This window comes from Callionymus lyra, chromosome 2 (assembly GCF_982586985.1).
Source record: "Callionymus lyra chromosome 2, fCalLyr1.hap1.1, whole genome shotgun sequence".
Classification (NCBI taxonomy): Eukaryota; Metazoa; Chordata; class Actinopteri; order Syngnathiformes; family Callionymidae; genus Callionymus; species Callionymus lyra.
The window spans coordinates 26,051,213-26,068,128 of NC_141819.1; the positions used below are offsets into that span (position 1 = coordinate 26,051,213).

The 16,916-nt window shown below is 36.0% G+C and overlaps 2 protein-coding genes across 2 annotated transcripts; one reads left to right on the plus strand and one right to left on the minus strand.

Annotated features, from left to right (window-relative positions):
- Window positions 1–88: 88 nt before the first annotated feature.
- On the minus strand, window positions 89–6,925 carry cops3 (COP9 signalosome subunit 3). The gene is made up of 12 exons (XM_087784323.1): window positions 6,755–6,925; window positions 5,922–6,051; window positions 5,508–5,620; window positions 4,458–4,507; window positions 3,983–4,075; window positions 3,190–3,369; window positions 2,960–3,100; window positions 1,822–1,995; window positions 1,438–1,524; window positions 1,259–1,372; window positions 1,093–1,173; window positions 89–471 (listed from the first exon to the last, which is right to left on the minus strand). Exons 1-12 carry the CDS (start codon window positions 6,810–6,812, stop codon window positions 418–420), a joined length of 1,275 nt encoding a protein of 424 aa, XP_087640449.1. The 5' UTR covers window positions 6,813–6,925; the 3' UTR covers window positions 89–417.
- A 2,650-nt stretch (window positions 6,926–9,575) lies between these two features.
- On the plus strand, window positions 9,576–15,321 carry nt5m (5',3'-nucleotidase, mitochondrial). Its single transcript, XM_087784325.1, has 5 exons — window positions 9,576–10,208; window positions 11,240–11,340; window positions 12,644–12,704; window positions 12,766–12,880; window positions 14,236–15,321. Exons 1-5 carry the CDS (start codon window positions 9,957–9,959, stop codon window positions 14,394–14,396), a joined length of 690 nt encoding a protein of 229 aa, XP_087640451.1. The 5' UTR covers window positions 9,576–9,956; the 3' UTR covers window positions 14,397–15,321.
- Window positions 15,322–16,916: the final 1,595 nt, after the last annotated feature.

Below are 16,916 nucleotides of genomic sequence, written 5' to 3' on the forward strand. Positions count from 1 at the left end.
TGCAGTGTTTTACAAATGGTTGAAATTCCATGAACACAATTGTCAATAGCATGCAGGACCACCGATAACACATGAGATAAGTCGGGTATGTTGGAACAAATAAATCCAGTTTTTATTATTGTTATTTTTTTTTTCTGTTAATAAGTCTGAACATTGATAAATAAAACACTGACAAAGAGATGTATTTTTTTCCTCATCTCTAAGGATTACTATCCTTAGGACACTGAAGAAAGAATCACCAATTTACCATCATTCTGCACGTTCGGATTAGACCAATGGATGCTCCTATGCAATAAACCACCTTCCTTTTAGAAAAAAAACAGAAAAACAGATCAAAAACAAAACAAAAAAAAAAATCGAACTCATCCCAGGAAGAATTTGTCAGAGGTGTAGCATTAGCTTCATGTCCGAGGCTCCTCAAGAGTAACTTGATGTTTTGCTACCAACATCATCCTCCTGCGATCCCATACTCTGCAAGAAATGTCAAAAATAAATCAACACTACATACAGGAGACAAGACGTATACATTATTTTTAGATATATCCTTGTTTGGACAAACTATTTGACAAAAACTCTCTTGAAAAGGTCTCAGTTTTGTTTGCAGGTGTTTAAGTGTATGCATTTGTTTCCTTAAAAACGGATGAACTACAAAAATATATGAAAATAATATATATTTACTATTCGTTTATTTATTCGTCTACAATGGTGGATTTTATCAATGTTTTCTATTCCTTTTTTGACATCTAATTCGAATTATTCAAGTTACCACAATATCTGACCAGTCACAGCTGACACTACCAGAAGAACTGTGGAATATTTACATAAATTGATCGGTGTTAAACAAAATGTGCTATATTTAAAATGCTTACACTTTTACGAAAATTAATGCAACTCACTTTAGTTTTAGTTTGCCGGTAAAAATATTTCAGACAGCCATCATCTCATATTAAGGACATTAAGATGTTTTTTTAATGACTTATATTTATTAACCGTCTATTCTCCTATCCTGAAGTTTGAAGAGTACTATAAGAGTTTAACTGCATTAAATCACAACTGAAAGGCATCAGTTTAGGGTATCAAATATTTTCGCACCTTCTGCACAAATTGTGGGTTTACTGTGATTTCTTGATCCATAGACTTTAGTTTCTCATCCAGCTCTATACATTTCAACATCTGAAAAGAGCAGAAAAAAATGATTGTCGAGGTTAAAAAAGCACTGATAATAGTTTTCAGATTTATTTTCTTTAAACCTTCTCACCTCTGAGTCAATTTTGTGGAGCATTGCAGGGTTGTTGTACTTTTCCGGGTTGTCATGAAAACAGACCATGCCGTCTTTTTGGTTAATGCTGGCGTAGATTTCGCCGTCCTCAATCTGCACAACAGGAACTCATTAGTTGACTTTTTGATGCACTTGTAAAGCTGCGGAAACAAACTCACCATGTGCAAGACATATTTCTCCGCCTCCTGCGGTCCAGACAGTTGCACTCGACTCGCCATGTCTTGCAAAGACAGTGTCAGGAAGGTCTGAAATAAAAGGCAATAAATTCAATATTGATATCTCACCATATATATACTTTGCAACTTGTTCCTGCTACTGTTTATCATCACAGGTTTAGGAAAAAATATCGGTCACTCAATAAAACAACAACATTTAATTGATCCAGGAATATTGTTAATGTCTAGTTCTTTTAGTTTGAAACTTATTTTTGGATGTTTCTTTTTCACATTTGACATGTTTAATTGAGCTCATTGACTTGATTTTATCAAATAAAAAAAGGAAAAACATTTGGGTTTTTAAGAAAACAAATAAATGAAACCCACCTTTGTTAACCTCTGGATGTTTTTCTTGTAGAGGGAGGAGAGACACTGTTTCACTAGACCTGTGTTGTTGTCTCGTGTGAAGCTCTCGGCATGTTTGTTGACAACGTTGCGAAGCTCAGCTGGATTGTTGGTGGTGTAGACCTGGGCCAACTCATGGTATGCGTTGCTCAAGGGCTATGGTAAAAAAGAGTAGAACACAAAGCTAAACAGATTTGTTATTAATAAGTTTTGTTATTATGACACTGCAGAAAACTGACCAGAAACTGTTTCCTTCAACTGAGAAAAATCTCTAAACTTAGGAAAATGTTGTCGGAACATGATCTGGAGCTTGTAATCCGTGCGTTTTTTTCTTCTCGTCTGGACTATTGTAACAGTTTGTTTTCATGTCTTAACAAGAAGGAGCTGTCTCGTCTGCAGTTGATTCAGAACTCTGCAGCGAGAATTCTGACCCGCTCTAGTAGAAGAACTCACATTTCTCCGATCCTTAAAACTCTTCACTGGCTTCCAGTTTCTTTCAGGATCAACTTTAAAATTCTGGTTCTTACTTTCAGATCTATTCATTATCAGGCTCCTACTTACATCACTGATCTGATCCAGCCTTACACCCCAGCTCGGGCTCTGAGGTCTGTGGATCAGAATCTACTTATGGTTCCACGCACACGGCTCAGGACCAGAGGAGAGAAATCTTTTCAGGCTGTTGCCCCCAAGCTTTGGAACGATCTTCCTCTCTCTTTGCGCTTGATGGATCTACTGACTCCTCCTTCTTGATGGATCTACTGACTCCTTCAAGAAACATCTTAAGATGTTTTTTATTTGTTCAGGCTTTTCCTTGATTTTCTGGAAATCCTGTGTTGTTCTCAGTATTATCTTGATCTTTAAAGTATGTACTTTTTTGATTATTGTTTTGATTGTTTAAGCGCTTTGTGACCCTGGTCTCGAAAAGCGCTATATAAATAAATATTACTTACCAACTTATTTATTACAATTCTGTCAAAGAAATTCTTCTAAGATATGGAATATCTTCCAACTCAAAATGCCAGTGGGCTTAAGGATGTATGAATTGTCCAAACACAGTACAAGTGTCTCTAATCTAGGTCAATATGTTAGGGATTATCATGAACTAAAACAACTCTCTTACCTTGATGAACCGGCCCACTATTTGTGAGGTGTATTTCGGAAGCGGCTGTACTTTGCCGTGAAGAATAAGTGACACCAGGATGTACTTCTTGTAAGATTCCAACATGATGTGACTCACTGCCATGGCTGGAGTGGTTATTGCCTGTTAAACAGAAATAAATCTGAATTAAAAAAATATTGTTCTCATATTCTCATGTTCTTGCAAACAAATCCATAATCATCTTTGGGTACCTGTTCGTAAAAATACAGTGCTCTTTCAAAGTTTTTGAGGCCCGTGTAGATCATGCCACCATAGTAGTAGAAACATAAAAAGTGCTTTGCGTCATAGGCTCCGTTCTCCTTGCAAATGTCCATCATGTCCAGCTCCAAGAAGGGCAAGGCGGGCTTGAAGCACTTTGCTAACAAGCACAACTGTCAAAGGGAAAAAGTAGTTAGTGTCCGGTGAACCTGAAGCCGTGCTTGAATATAAATCAAGAGACGGAGGAACTATGCTAGACAGGACTTCAATCGCTACACAAATTTTAGCGCACTGCATCATCAACCCTTAACAATTTAACAAACATGTACGGCTGCACCGACCTCTCTTTGTAAACATTCTTAGTTTTTAAATGTGTATGTTTAAACGCCTTGTGATCCTGGCTTTACAAAAGAATCTCACTAAAATAAAAATCCTCGGCCAAAGAAGAAAACCAAAACATCAAAGTTACTCATGCAAATGTTTGCCATTGTCATTTGATTTATGACTATACTTTATTAACCTCATAAAAATGAGGTCCAAATATATTGAAAATATATTAAGAGCTCTTAATCTGCACAGTATACAGCTACGACTCACTGTTGCGCAGAAGGTGATGTTCTACTACATACTCGGAACAAGTTTTGCACTCGCCATCCGTGGGTCTTTCACAGGTCTACTGAAACACTTCCACACCACTGGCATGTTGACCGTATACAAGCGAGCGCTTCGGCCTTGTTAAAAATACAGTTCTTTTATCAGCAGCATCATAGAGGCTAAAAGACTTACCTGACACAGGTCTGCATGAACTGAGGTAAGTTGGTTTGTGTTCATCTGCATTTTGTCTATTGCCTGTTTTAGGACGACGACACCTCTCAACGGCTGTAAAGAGAAACATACATTTGCTGTTATACAAGCACTGCTCGACGCTGCCATGAATAGAGAGACATTTACCCTGAAAGCCCTTTTTTTAAGATGCTTTGAATAATTTAGAAATACAAAAATGGGTTCCCTTTGTGCTTGAAAAATGTTATGCAACAGAATGAGTCATAGCATGGCTTGAAGTGATGAAGAATAAAATAAATCTTTGACCTGAGGGACATTACTCAAGAATCAAGCTTATGTGCGATTCATCCATTCGTTGTGACAGAGCAAACGCGTCATCAGTAGGTAGTGGTGGTAGTCGTAGTATCACAGTATCATAGTACACATGAAGACACACTGAATCAGTCTTTTAAAATGAAAGTCTTGCAAAGAGATTTACCTGTTTCCGTTCTACTAGGGCATTTGTCAACTGATGGCAGAGACCAGCAACTGATGAGGAAAGAGACACGATAATAAACATCAGGTCATTCAATGTACAGGTATATGATAGAACACAAGATATGACTCCACACAGGCTAAGAATTAAGTAAAGTCTCCATAACAGGTCACAATAAGAAACATTTCAAATGTAAAAAAAAAATCCAGAGTTAATATAGTAAGTCTGTTAACAGTTATCTGCCATCTTTGTAGGCTCATTTATTTATTTTATAGTCTAGGACACACTGTTCAAAATAATTTGTTAAGATTCAACAAATTTTACAAGTGAATATTTTTTAAACAGTAAGATACATTTATCAAAAAACAAACCTAAACTTTTCCCAACTGTGCAGTGCATTGTTTGAGTTGAATATTATAGCTATTGTTCCTCATAATACTTGTAAATATTAAAATGGACTCCATTAAACACATATTTTTCAATTTTACTGTTAAGAATCTTATAACAACTCTCTGATAGATGATGGACTTTCATAAAACTACGATACTGGTTATGCATTGAAAACATATAAACTACAAAACAAATGTTTTTCCAAAGAATAATTAGTCTTCTAGAAAGAAATGTGATATTGTAATAGAGCATACACATTTGGGGCATAAATAGCATAGTCAGTAAGGATAATAGTGTCTTTTTTCAAAAACGGTTCACGATTAAATATCTTGAGCTTCCCTTTTTATGACCATGACATTTTGGTAAATATTCTGTGATCTAGTAGCCACATTTAGCAAAGCCATTTGCAGCATCAATAAGATACATCTTGAAAACAAAATTAAAATAATGTGACGCAAGATAAAATATATAATTATTTGTTCCACAATAAAACCAGTGTATTTATATACAATCATGTCTTTCTACCTCAATATGGCATCAGATCGGGTGATGATGATGATGAGAATAATAAATGTAATATTTGTGAAATCTTTAAAGTTTATTATTTTAAATTCTTATCTCAAGCAGAAATAAAGCCCACCAAAACAAAACCTTTGTACTTACAAGTGTCTGTTGCATATCTAATATGTTCACCATTGCAGGTACTGATGAAGAGCTGGACTTGAGAAAAGAGCGTTTCAAAGTCGGGGATGTTTGGCATGGAAAACTTCACAAATCTGAAATGGAAAAGGTTGGCAAATGATATAGTCAAGTAGGAGCTTCAGTTATACAGTTTGGTAAATTAGTACAAAATCAATTATGATTAAACTGAAGCGGGTTTACACTTCCTAAAGACCCTTGCGGTTCTGGCACCATTAGGCAAATTGAGTTAACATGAATGAATATTTGCAAAAATAAGTTAAAAATAAGTCCAAACAGTTATTTCAAGACTAAGAGGCAATTTTAGCAAGATGATTTCAACTCAATGTTCATTATACGTGCTGCTCATAATATATGCCTATAGATAGGAAGACTTACAACACAGCTAGAACCCCAAGCGAGTGCTCCTGGATGTCCAAGGCCCCCAGGACGGTGTCCAGGTGGGAGAGGTTCTTAGCCAGCAGCTCCCCGCTCTTGTTGATCAAATCACAAAGCTGAGTCATCTGGCCTGAGATGTAACAAGTGGGGGGAACAAAAAGTGTAAACACACTTGAACTTGATTTGAACTTTTAGATAAAAAAAAACAAAAAACATGCAACTTGTTCATGTAATTGAAAATGGGAAGGAGATTTAATAGTTTGACCAATAATTTACTTGTTTTAAGGACCACCATGTGTGTGCACAGTTAATGGATTAGCCGTTTAAAAAAATCGAAATGAATACATATATATTTTAAGTAAGAATGCTATTGATCCATTTTAGTTGTGTTTGTGACCAAACAGGGTAGATAAATTAATAAAATGTCGGTCACCGTTCCTGTCAAGGCCCTGCACCGGAGGAAACGCAAGTTCAGGTGACAGAGGATTTTCGACCAATAAACATCCTCAAAACGCTTAGCCGTCCAATGAAATAAGGGGAGGGCGGGACTACACGCACACAGTACACATCATTTTCTATACACTAGACCAGTTGCAAAAAAAAGTATGATTTCCACATTTATTCTACAAATCAATTAAACAGCGCCTAACAAAAAACGCCAATAAAACTTAACGCAACAGTTGCTGACACTTTAAAGATACTACATCTGACCAAGCGTGGATTTGTGCGGCGTGTTTACATGATAAGGCAAAAGAGAGGCTCAGAGAGCATCGGGTAGCATCATGCTAACTAGCTAACACTTCCCGTCCGAATTATCAGATTCCACGGCCTACCTTGAGCGGAGAGCTGCCGCACATTGTTCACGAACTGCTCCAAGGCTGAAGCCATCATTTACGGGGCCAAAAGTGGAGGTAATCTGCACTGAATTTCATTCAAACGTTCGAAATAACTCCGACCGGGTTGAGACAGGGGGCCACACAGCCGCCACTGGTGTTGTTAACGTATCGCGATATTTTGGGAGAGGTTATCCACGAGACTTCTCTACGGACGCGATTTAAAGTGATAGACACGTTTTGATTCAACTTTTTTGTTTTGTTATGCCTTCAATTTCACTACTTTTCTTTGCAATGATGACCCGAAAGACTACCATCAGTTTGGTACACACTTCTGTGATAACTTTATAATATAAAGTGTATATTATTATGGGTGAAAAGTGACTTATTTACTTAAATTCCTCTTATTCACTACACACAATATTGATTCTATAAAGAATGTGGCAACAAGAAAGGAAATACAAATTAAACATAAGATGTATTTTATTTGTATTAATCCGTTTTTGTTTCATTCATAGAATTCATAGAATAACATTTTCAATATTCTGTGTCGTGTTAACAACACTGGCAATAAAAGTTTTCTGATTATTGTATGACTAATGCTTTTGAAACAGGCTCATGAGCTACTCCTTTAGTGTTTCCCAGCAAATGAAATGCAAAAAAAATATTATAGTCTCTTTTCATTGATTCAGTGAACAAATAATAGAATAATTTGCAATATTGTTTCAAATATTTCAACAACCTTTGTCGTACATTTATTTAGTAATACATTAGGCTTGGTATGTATTTGTTTAGTGGCTGTTAAATAAGTATTTTAACTTTTATTTTAACTTAACTTGTTTATCTAGAAATGAATAGCATAGCCATCCCCTTTGCTGCTTTAGTGATTATAGATCTTCCCCAGAGCTTAACATGCCTATCCTGTTTATTTTATTAAGTAAGTAAGTAAGTAAGTAAGTAAGTAAATAAGTAAGTAAGTAAGTCAGTAAGTCAGTAAGACCAGGGTCACAAAGCACTTGAACAATCAAAAGCAATACACAGTTAAAAATACCTAAACATTTAAAAGCTCTAAAAGGTCAAGACACATAATACAAAAATAGGAGTCCAAGAAGATTGGGGAAAAGCCTGCACAAATAAAAAGTCTTAAGATGAACTTAAATAGAAATAGGACTAACCCTCTAAATTGAACCTCTTCACATTGAATGTTGGCATTAGGATTTTATTTTTTATATATAGTAGATTAAATACGTTATTCACTCGGCAAGTAATTGTGTTTACTTGCAACATTAGAGTTACTTTTCTTTATGATGCATCAATGAAATGCTTTTACAACTTTATATGAAGGCCTTTTGTTCCAAGAGCTTCACCAATAAATGGTACATTGTTTAAATAAAATTGATACAAAATTAGAACTACCTACTAAAAATACCATAGCAAAATGTCCCTGGATATAATAATAATGTTTTGTTCAAGTAAGAAGTAAATATTATTATTTGGCAAGTATGGAAGTATAATATATGTATTAAAACAAGTATATCAATTAATATTATGGTTTATATTAATGAACCTCTACCTGTTTCAATTTCACAACAATTTGCAAATTGTTATTGAAAATATATCATGCCCTGATATCTTTTTCATAAAATATATGAGTGCTCAACAGGTTTTTATTTTTATTTTAAATGTATAAGTAAGTAAGTAATAGTTGTTTGTAAAGCAAAGGTGAACGTTTGAAAGTAATAATCAACATTTTAAAATTGATCCTGAAAGAAACTGGCAGCCAGTGAAGAGTTTCAAGGATCGGGGAAATGTGAGTTCTTCTACTAGAGCGGGTCAGAATTCTCGCTGCAGAGTTAATAATAACTGCAGGCGAGACAGCTCCTTCTTGTTTAGACACCAAAATTAACTGTTACAATAGTCTAAACGAGGAAACACAAACACATGGATTACAAGCTCCCGATCGTGTTGTGACACCCTTTTCCTAAGTTTAGAGTATTTTCTTTAGACTTTAGACTTTTAGATATTGTCATTGCACCGAAAACACAGCAGTGAAACTGGCAACGAAATTTCGTTGCATGGCAACCGTTAAAAAACACAGCAGATGTATATAAAAAGTATAAATATAAATATTAATAAGTTAAAAATAGTGCAATATAGTATAAACAGAATAAATAAATAACGAAAATATTGCCTAAAATAATGAATGTTTCTCAGTTTCAGCCCAGTTTACTCCAGTGTTGCACTAGAGACATGTCTTGTACAACAAGTACAACAAACAATCCAAAACAAAATAAAAAATAATAATGTCGGTAACAGAAACGATAGCAATTATAAGAACGTCACAACACCTCTCAAAAGGACATACAATCGTAGTTTAGTATTATACATTTTATTAAATGTTTCTTATAGGAATTTATTAGGTCTTCTGTAAATGCTAGTGTGGGCTTACACGTGCAATAACTAGTTTGTACTATATTATTATTGTGTTTAGGTAGAACTTTATTGAACTTTAGTGATGTATTGGTTTAGTTGTAAAGCTGAGCTTGAACTGTTATAATTATATTTTTTTTATTAAAGGTGTATTTTTATTTGGTCTTACCAAAGCCAACAAACTGTAGAGTAACTTGGACTATTGATCTTTAAAGTATATCCTTTATTGAATATTGTTTTGATTGTTTAAGCGCTTTGTGACCCTGGTCTGGAAAAGCGCTATATAAATAAAAATTACTTACTTACTTACTACTAACAAATAAAAAAAGGGGGGGGGGGGGCTGGGAAATCCTAAGAGTGGATCATCTCGTCTTGGACCCATCTTTGGTGCCACTGCAGCTGTTAGCCTGCTCGCTGTAAGCAGCAGCGACTCCACTGGTGCCTCCTGCTCGTCCAGTCCTGACACAAACAGCCATTGTCACCGATGCTGTGTCGTTCAAAAGCCGCAGTCAATGTTCAAAACAAGTAGAAAGAAAAAAAAAGACGTTTTGCGGCACATGTCACACTTGACGTGTCTGCTGCGAGGCTAACGTTAGCCGCTAGCTTCTGTTGAGAGCCACACACGATGACGTCAAGATAGCGTTTTACTGACAATAAAACCAACGACAACTATTTAACGTATTTTTATTTTTTATTATTTTTTTTATCTTAAAACTGGCTTGCTGTTTCCAGCGGCGCGGTGAAGTGGACCCGGGGACGTCAGGTGTCAGCCATGCTAGCCTCCCGCCTGCTAGCGAGAGCCAACACTCTGCTGCCCTCTAAGAGGATTTGCGTCAACATGTCCTCCGACGCCAGTAAGAGACTCCGGGTTCTGGTGGACATGGACGGCGTCCTGGCGGACTTCGAGGGGGGTTTCTTAAAGAAGTACCAGGCCAGGTACCCGGATGATCCGTTCGTCTCCCTGGACGACAGGCGAGGGTTCTGGGTGTCGACCCAGTACGGACAGCTGAGGAGCGACCTGTGTGTGAGTGACTCTATGGAACATTTGTTATTACACTGTTGATATCTTAATACATGTTATAACATCTTTTTCAGAAACTTGTGGTATAGCCTGAGTTATTTCCTTTTTTATCAGTATTTAAAGGTGCCCTTGGGCTTAACTCCTTACATAACAACCCCTGGAATAGTTTGTCATAACACCCAGAAATATGGCCACAAAATACACCCTTAAGTTAAGTTGAAATAGATCTTAAATTGGAAACAATCACTATTAATAAAAAACTCCCACTAAATATTAATTGATGAAGGTTAAAAGGAGAAAATAGTATTATTAGAGTGTGTGGCTTTAAAGCTAAAAACACTAGAATAGAATTCTGTATAAAAAAAAGAAAAAGCAAATGAATTAAAATAGTGACAATTTATTGGACAAAGAATGACAATATAACAAGATTGGTGTGAACCTAAACACACAAATAATAAGCAGCTTAACCAACGGTTCAACCTTTAAAAAAAATGAAAAAAAATGCCATGGGATAGGTATCCTTAATGTCATGTAAACATTGTTTTCTTTACTTAACTTAAACATTGAAAGCCCCTAAATAAGCTTCTCTGGTATTTTGTGACAGACGATAATAGAAGGCAGTGCAGACTGTTTTTCTTTCTTTGTCAACCAGAAATCCGGAATAACACTTAAGAAAGCAGGAGTGCAGTTTCTATTTGTGAATATATATGTATTCAAACCTTATAGTCAATTAATTCAACAGTGATTAAACTGTCTTAATGTCATGTAAACGTCGTTATTTTCAACTTAACTTTAACATTTAAATCCACTAAATAAAATCCGCAGGTATTCTGTGACAGACAACAATAGGAGGCTGGGTAGTAAAGTATTGTTTTGCAGGCTATATTTGGAAAAACAAACGTGTGTGGAGTTTTCCAGCATTAAAACAATGATATTATTGTTGAATGAAGCACGCTGCCAGAGAGTCACGTGTACTCCCACACACCTGATAAACATGCCGATACCGAGCCCCCTGAATGTGTGTGTGTTTGCAGGAAAAGGCCATGAGTATATGGCAGTCGAAGGACTTCTTCATGGAGCTGGAGCCACTGCCAGGAGGAGTGGAGGCGGTGAAGGAAATGGCAGAGATGGAGAAGTATGCTTTGACGTTCGCTCTTTAGTCACCACCGACGCACACAGAATTGATACAAACCCACCTATGACGCCATCCTATTATGTACTGTAAGGGCGGAATATTCTCGCGTGAAAATGTCAGTACGGTTTGTGTGTGTTAATCTATGTTGACGTTTGATCGAGCACTTTAACACGAAGGATTAAACAGAAGATGTCTGATTAATTATCTTTTCCTATGAAGGATCACTGAGATCTTGCATCACTGTGTTTTATTGGCTTATGAATCAGATCGATTAGTGATGACATCATGCACGGATTCCTCATTTTATGTTAGGGAACATGTCAATATTAGTTTAATACATCCACTCTGACTGATAACAGCATGTGAGGCCTTATTAAAGCTCTGAACATATTATGATCTTACACTCAAATGCAATGAAATTCTCACCTGGTTTTTAAGCTCCTGTCATGACCAGTGAGCTGCTATGAAATGTAAAATAAAATATATGATCTGTACTTGTTTAATGACAATATAATGTACGTTAAAATTAGTAAAGTTTCATTTTCAGAGACCGACATCCTAAGGATGTATTTTTTTAAGTTTTGAATGAGGAAAACCGATAAATTGTTTAATATATATTGAAACGTATTTGATATCTTGAACACGTTTGCATACAATCACACTGGAAACTCTGGCTTCAAACTAAAACTGTAGACCTTCTGGTCATTTCTGTCTGGTTCTAAATAATGGATTGAAATGAATTTCTTTCACGCTTTAGACTTTCTTCTCTTATTTGTTGTTGCAGCTTAAGTATCCATCGATCTATCCATCTTTTTTCACAGACACACACTAAACTACATGTACTTCTAAATTTAACGTAGGAAATATGTGTGTATTTGGCTTAAAATGACCGTGTCATGAGTTGTTTCAGAATCTGAATAATAGTTTAAAGTGAAAAACTTGATATACAAACTGAAAAACAAAAGGGCAATATGAAGAAAGGTTGTCAGTTTCTATGATTCATCAGAGTCCCGGATCATTAAGGGAAAACATCTTCTAATAGTTGATATATTCATGTCATCATTTGTTACAAAACATGTGTAACAAAAGTGTAATCCATATCACTCACACATCCGTACAGTCAGCACGAGCCATCTGTCACCGAAACACATGTTTACATTCCCTTCTCCAGAGACCCTGCTTATCATGTCATTAAAGCTCAACATGGAATTCGAAAGTAAATATTGTGGTCACGTGGAGTCGATGTGTTGATTCAGAGTCATGATCTCATTCTAAATCAAATTGTTTTGCTTCCTTTCCACAGCACAGATGTCTTTATTTGCACCAGCCCCATAAAACATTTCCAACACTGTCCTTACGAGAAGGTGAGGTCTTCCTAACTCTCGCCAATATGGCCCCTCATCGCACTGCTTTGTTGTCTTCCAGTACGCCTGGGTGGAGAAATATTTTGGTTTTGACTTCCTGGATCAAGTCATTCTGACCAGAGACAAGACGGTGGTCAGTGGAGACATTCTTATAGATGACAAGCCCGACATCTTAGGTGAGGAGAGTGGATGATGTTAATGTTTATTATTATTATTATGAGATTTCTACTTTAAAGGCTATAATAAACAATGCAAGGGGTTTTCCTAATGGAAACTACTAATACTTTTATTTATAATTACCTGGGAACACAATAGCACTAATATATGGATAGATAGATAAAACTTTATTGATCCCTCATATATATATATGAAATAAAAACATCTCTCTATATATATATATATATATAGATGTTTATTTTCTCACAATTTCATATGAGATTTATTAAAAGTCCTTAAACTCGTACAAAACCTGAACAAATTGAACATGTTTTTAATATAAGAAATAGATCTAATTAACTGGAGCCACTATACTTGCCCCTTGAAATGTTCCTCTGCATTTAAAGTTATTATCTTTACTTCTATTTTTGAACATCTAGATGATTTAAATGATTAGATTATGTTTAAACAGCACAAGCATGAATGCACTAGCATGATATCTTCAACTTATGGTTTCTTAAAATTACGGACATTCTACATTAGAACTCAGGACTATTAACAGCAACAGTTACAAAAATGTCTAATGCAAGAAGAAAAATTGAATTTATGGATTCAATTGAACTCATTAAAAAACATGCATTTATATATTAAGTATTATTAAATGCGTTTTATAACTAAACCTTTATTGGTTTACAATGAGCTAATAATACACAACAAAAGAATATTCAGTAATTTACATTCGTAAATCAGGAGTATATGATGGAAAAAACTTGTGAAAATTGTAGCAGCGCTACCCAATGGCCGCAGCCGGGAAAACATGTAACGTGTATAAATATGAGTTCCAAGAAATACTTGTTTATAGATGTATTTTTTTTTCGTAAATTTATTATGGAAACCTGTAAAACATATAACAACAACATAATAACAGAGGTTTTTGACAGATGTTCATCAGTCAGATAAAAAGGTTGAATCATCAACACTCACTTCCTAGTTAATCTTGTTTTGTTATCAACGGTGTTGAAACAAGAGTCATATTGTTTCGTCCTGTGATGTAACCGGTGTGTTCACTCACGGGGCGGAGAAACATTTTCAGTTACTGAAGATCATGTTGTTGTCTGTCATATTTTGGAATATAAAAATCCAAACAAAACATGCATCACTGGGATAGGAAGGTTTTCAAGAAACACTGCAGGTTTAGTGGAAGACTTACATTTGTAATAATTGTTTTGTGGTAACAGAAAACCAATGAAGACATGGTTGATCCTCAGTGAGTAATTCAAAGTGGGCGTCGTCAGGTTGTGAAGCTGTGAGGCGACGGCGTCTGTTTGCCGTGCGCACCGAAAACCCATCTTATATAACGTCTCTCGAACAACAGGTGTGGAGCCCAAACCTACATGGGAGCACATCCTGTTCCACGCCTGCCACAACAAGCACGCCGAGCTGGGCTCCACGCAGAGACGCCTGACGTCCTGGTCGGACGACTGGAGGTCCATCCTGGACAGCAAGAGACGGCGGCAGTCGTCGTGCCAGTCGTGACCCTGAGGACGGTGTCGTGTGGACAAGCAAAGCAGTGTTCCAGCCAGTTAGCCTGGCTGTATAGTTTTAACTATTGACCTACACATTTACTGTGAATCAGTTAAATATGGATCTAAATTTTAAAAAAAGTAGGAGCTACTAGACATCCTTTAAATAACGTTTTTTTTCGTTCAAGTCTATCTTTGCATTTCAGCTTAAAAAAAAAAATACAAGTCAGTAAACCAGACACAACCATTCGCTGTTATGAGGCACATTCGCCACAAGGGGGCAGACTAACACAAAGAATGTTGTGAATATCAAACCATTGTCGCCACAAGAGGCGCAAAAAGCTTTAAAATACATCGAGTTAAAACCTTCAAAATGATGATATTAGTTTACATTCATGTGCTGCATCAACAAGAAAACGCATGAAACCTTGTGTATACTTACTATATAATATTAATGTTCTTAACAGGATATTTTTGCTCACTGGCTGCTTCTATATATGCGCACAAACACACCCTGAAGGTGCTTTATAGGATATCACATGAGTAGGTTTGTTACTAATTGTTCAGTTTATGTAGAAACTATTCAGAAGAAACAAAGTTGTACCTCTTGACAAGCTTTGATGTTGAATCAAAGTGTATCCAGAAAACCTTATTTTATTATTTTATTTACATTGCTTTAGTGATTTTTAATTCAACGGGTTGTCAGAAGGTTTCAATAGTTTATTATTATTTATTGTATAGAGTTTACAGCTTCAAAATAACTAACACTGTGGACTGTCGACGTTTGTCTATTCATAACAGTCCCTAAAGCCTTTTTTGGACTCTGGGAAAATCTTCTTTTACAGGAAATTTGTTTTGAGCACGGCGACTGGTGGTCGTGCATGTCAATGTTCAGTTCGAATCACAACGGTTTTCCATTAAATTCTTTAGAAAATCTTTACCGTCTGAATGTTTTGATTTCTTTCCAGGACAATTTTAAACTTTCCCCGCCTCCCCTGGAGACCCTTGATGTCAACAGATCAACATCTGCAGAACATTGTTAGCTCGAAGCCTAATCATAGATGACTTTTGTGGTTTCTTGACTTAAAAAGCTTCATGCACGTTTAACTTCAAAGATCATTTTAATTCATAATCCTTAACATTTTCACTCAAATCAATTACGATGGTGCTGTTTACCAAATCAAACATAAAATATAATCGTTCTTTTTCATAAATAATAGATTGTCATACTTCATAACTCTCCTTCCTTTTGTACTTCTATTACCTCACAGTTCTGCAACAAAAAGGTTAAGGTTTAAGTAATAGGTTTAATCGCGACTTCAGGAAACTCGGGTTCTTCAAAGAGCATCTTTCCCTGTGTAGCTGTCATACTTGAGATGATTGAAATAAAATCTACAACACAGTAACGTTTTCTTGTAACTATAACACTCTTTAATTCTAAAAGTTATTGATTTTTAAACATCAATATTAATATTTACTCCACAAAAGATATATTTGTCAAAAAGAATGTATTTTTTTCTAATGTATTCCATAACAAATACCCGTCTCCATTTTGTCCGGTTGGACTTGGTACTGTTTATCCGGAAGCTAGTTAACTCGCAGAGTAACAACATTACTTATTTCCTAACAAAGTACACACGCATGTAGTCACATATTTTCCACATCACTGGGCCTAAAAAGGCAGCAACATGTTGCCTCTGAAGTCATCTTGAGGCGCTTTGCTGAGCCATCAGATGTGCTGAGGGTGTGGTGGGAAGTTCCACGTGGCTGCTCTTGCATTTTGTTCTGCAGCCAAACACTGGATGTGTGTCAGCGGCGTCAATCAGTGTCTTGGGTTTTAGGATTTGCCATGTGAGTGGAAATTGGTGAAGATTTTTTTTTTTTTTTTTTTTTAGACGGATTTAAATCCCTTGCATTTAAATTGTGAATTCCAAAGTTATAATCAATTAAAAAAACTACCAATAAAATCTACCAACTCGTTAAATAAAAAAAAACAACAATAAATGAACTATTTGGACTGTGGAAGCCTTAAACACAGCTCTATATACCTGTCGCACTAACCACTAACACAAACTCTGTCAGTGTTTCTTCTGTAGGCGTTTTCCATACATCTGATGTCGTTTTCATCCCACAAGGCTGCAGTGAGCCTACGCACAAACACCGCTCGCCAAAAGAGTGCCGGAAGTCCTGTAAAGTACTGCCAGTGCCGCTTTCTTTTCCCATAAGAATCCTGCCTCTCTGCCTTCCATCCATCTTTAGCAAGGTTTTCGAACTCAATCACACAAAACTGTCTTTCACAGTTGAATCTGATGATGGTGGAGTTTTTCTCATTTTTTATTTACCCTTCCCTGAAAAAAAATCCTTTCCTTCGACATAAGTTTAACTTTTAAGTCTCTGTTTAAGATAAGAAACATCTATTATTGATTTGTACAATTATACAATCAAACATCTTTTTATAGGACACAACATTTAAATCTACTTTGAAAAAAACACCTGGAGGGCCACATATAGTGACTTGGCCGCCCAGATTTGA

Excerpts from the sequence above, each read along its gene's own strand:
- nt5m (XM_087784325.1), top strand. The coding sequence starts at position 9,957 with ATGCTAGCCTCCCGCCTGCTAGCGAGAGCCAACACTCTGCTGCCCTCT. Across the intron at positions 10,209-11,239 it reads AGCTGAGGAGCGACCTGTGT|GAAAAGGCCATGAGTATATG; the intron begins GTGAGTGACTCT and ends GTGTGTTTGCAG. Across the intron at positions 11,341-12,643 it reads GAAATGGCAGAGATGGAGAA|CACAGATGTCTTTATTTGCA; the intron begins GTATGCTTTGAC and ends TCCTTTCCACAG.
- cops3 (XM_087784323.1), bottom strand. The coding sequence starts at position 6,812 with ATGATGGCTTCAGCCTTGGAGCAGTTCGTGAACAATGTGCGGCAGCTC. Across the intron at positions 5,621-5,921 it reads CTTGGGGTTCTAGCTGTGTT|ATTTGTGAAGTTTTCCATGC; the intron begins GTAAGTCTTCCT and ends TTTCCATTTCAG. Across the intron at positions 1,525-1,821 it reads ACATCCAGAGGTTAACAAAG|ACCTTCCTGACACTGTCTTT; the intron begins GTGGGTTTCATT and ends CTTTTATTTCAG.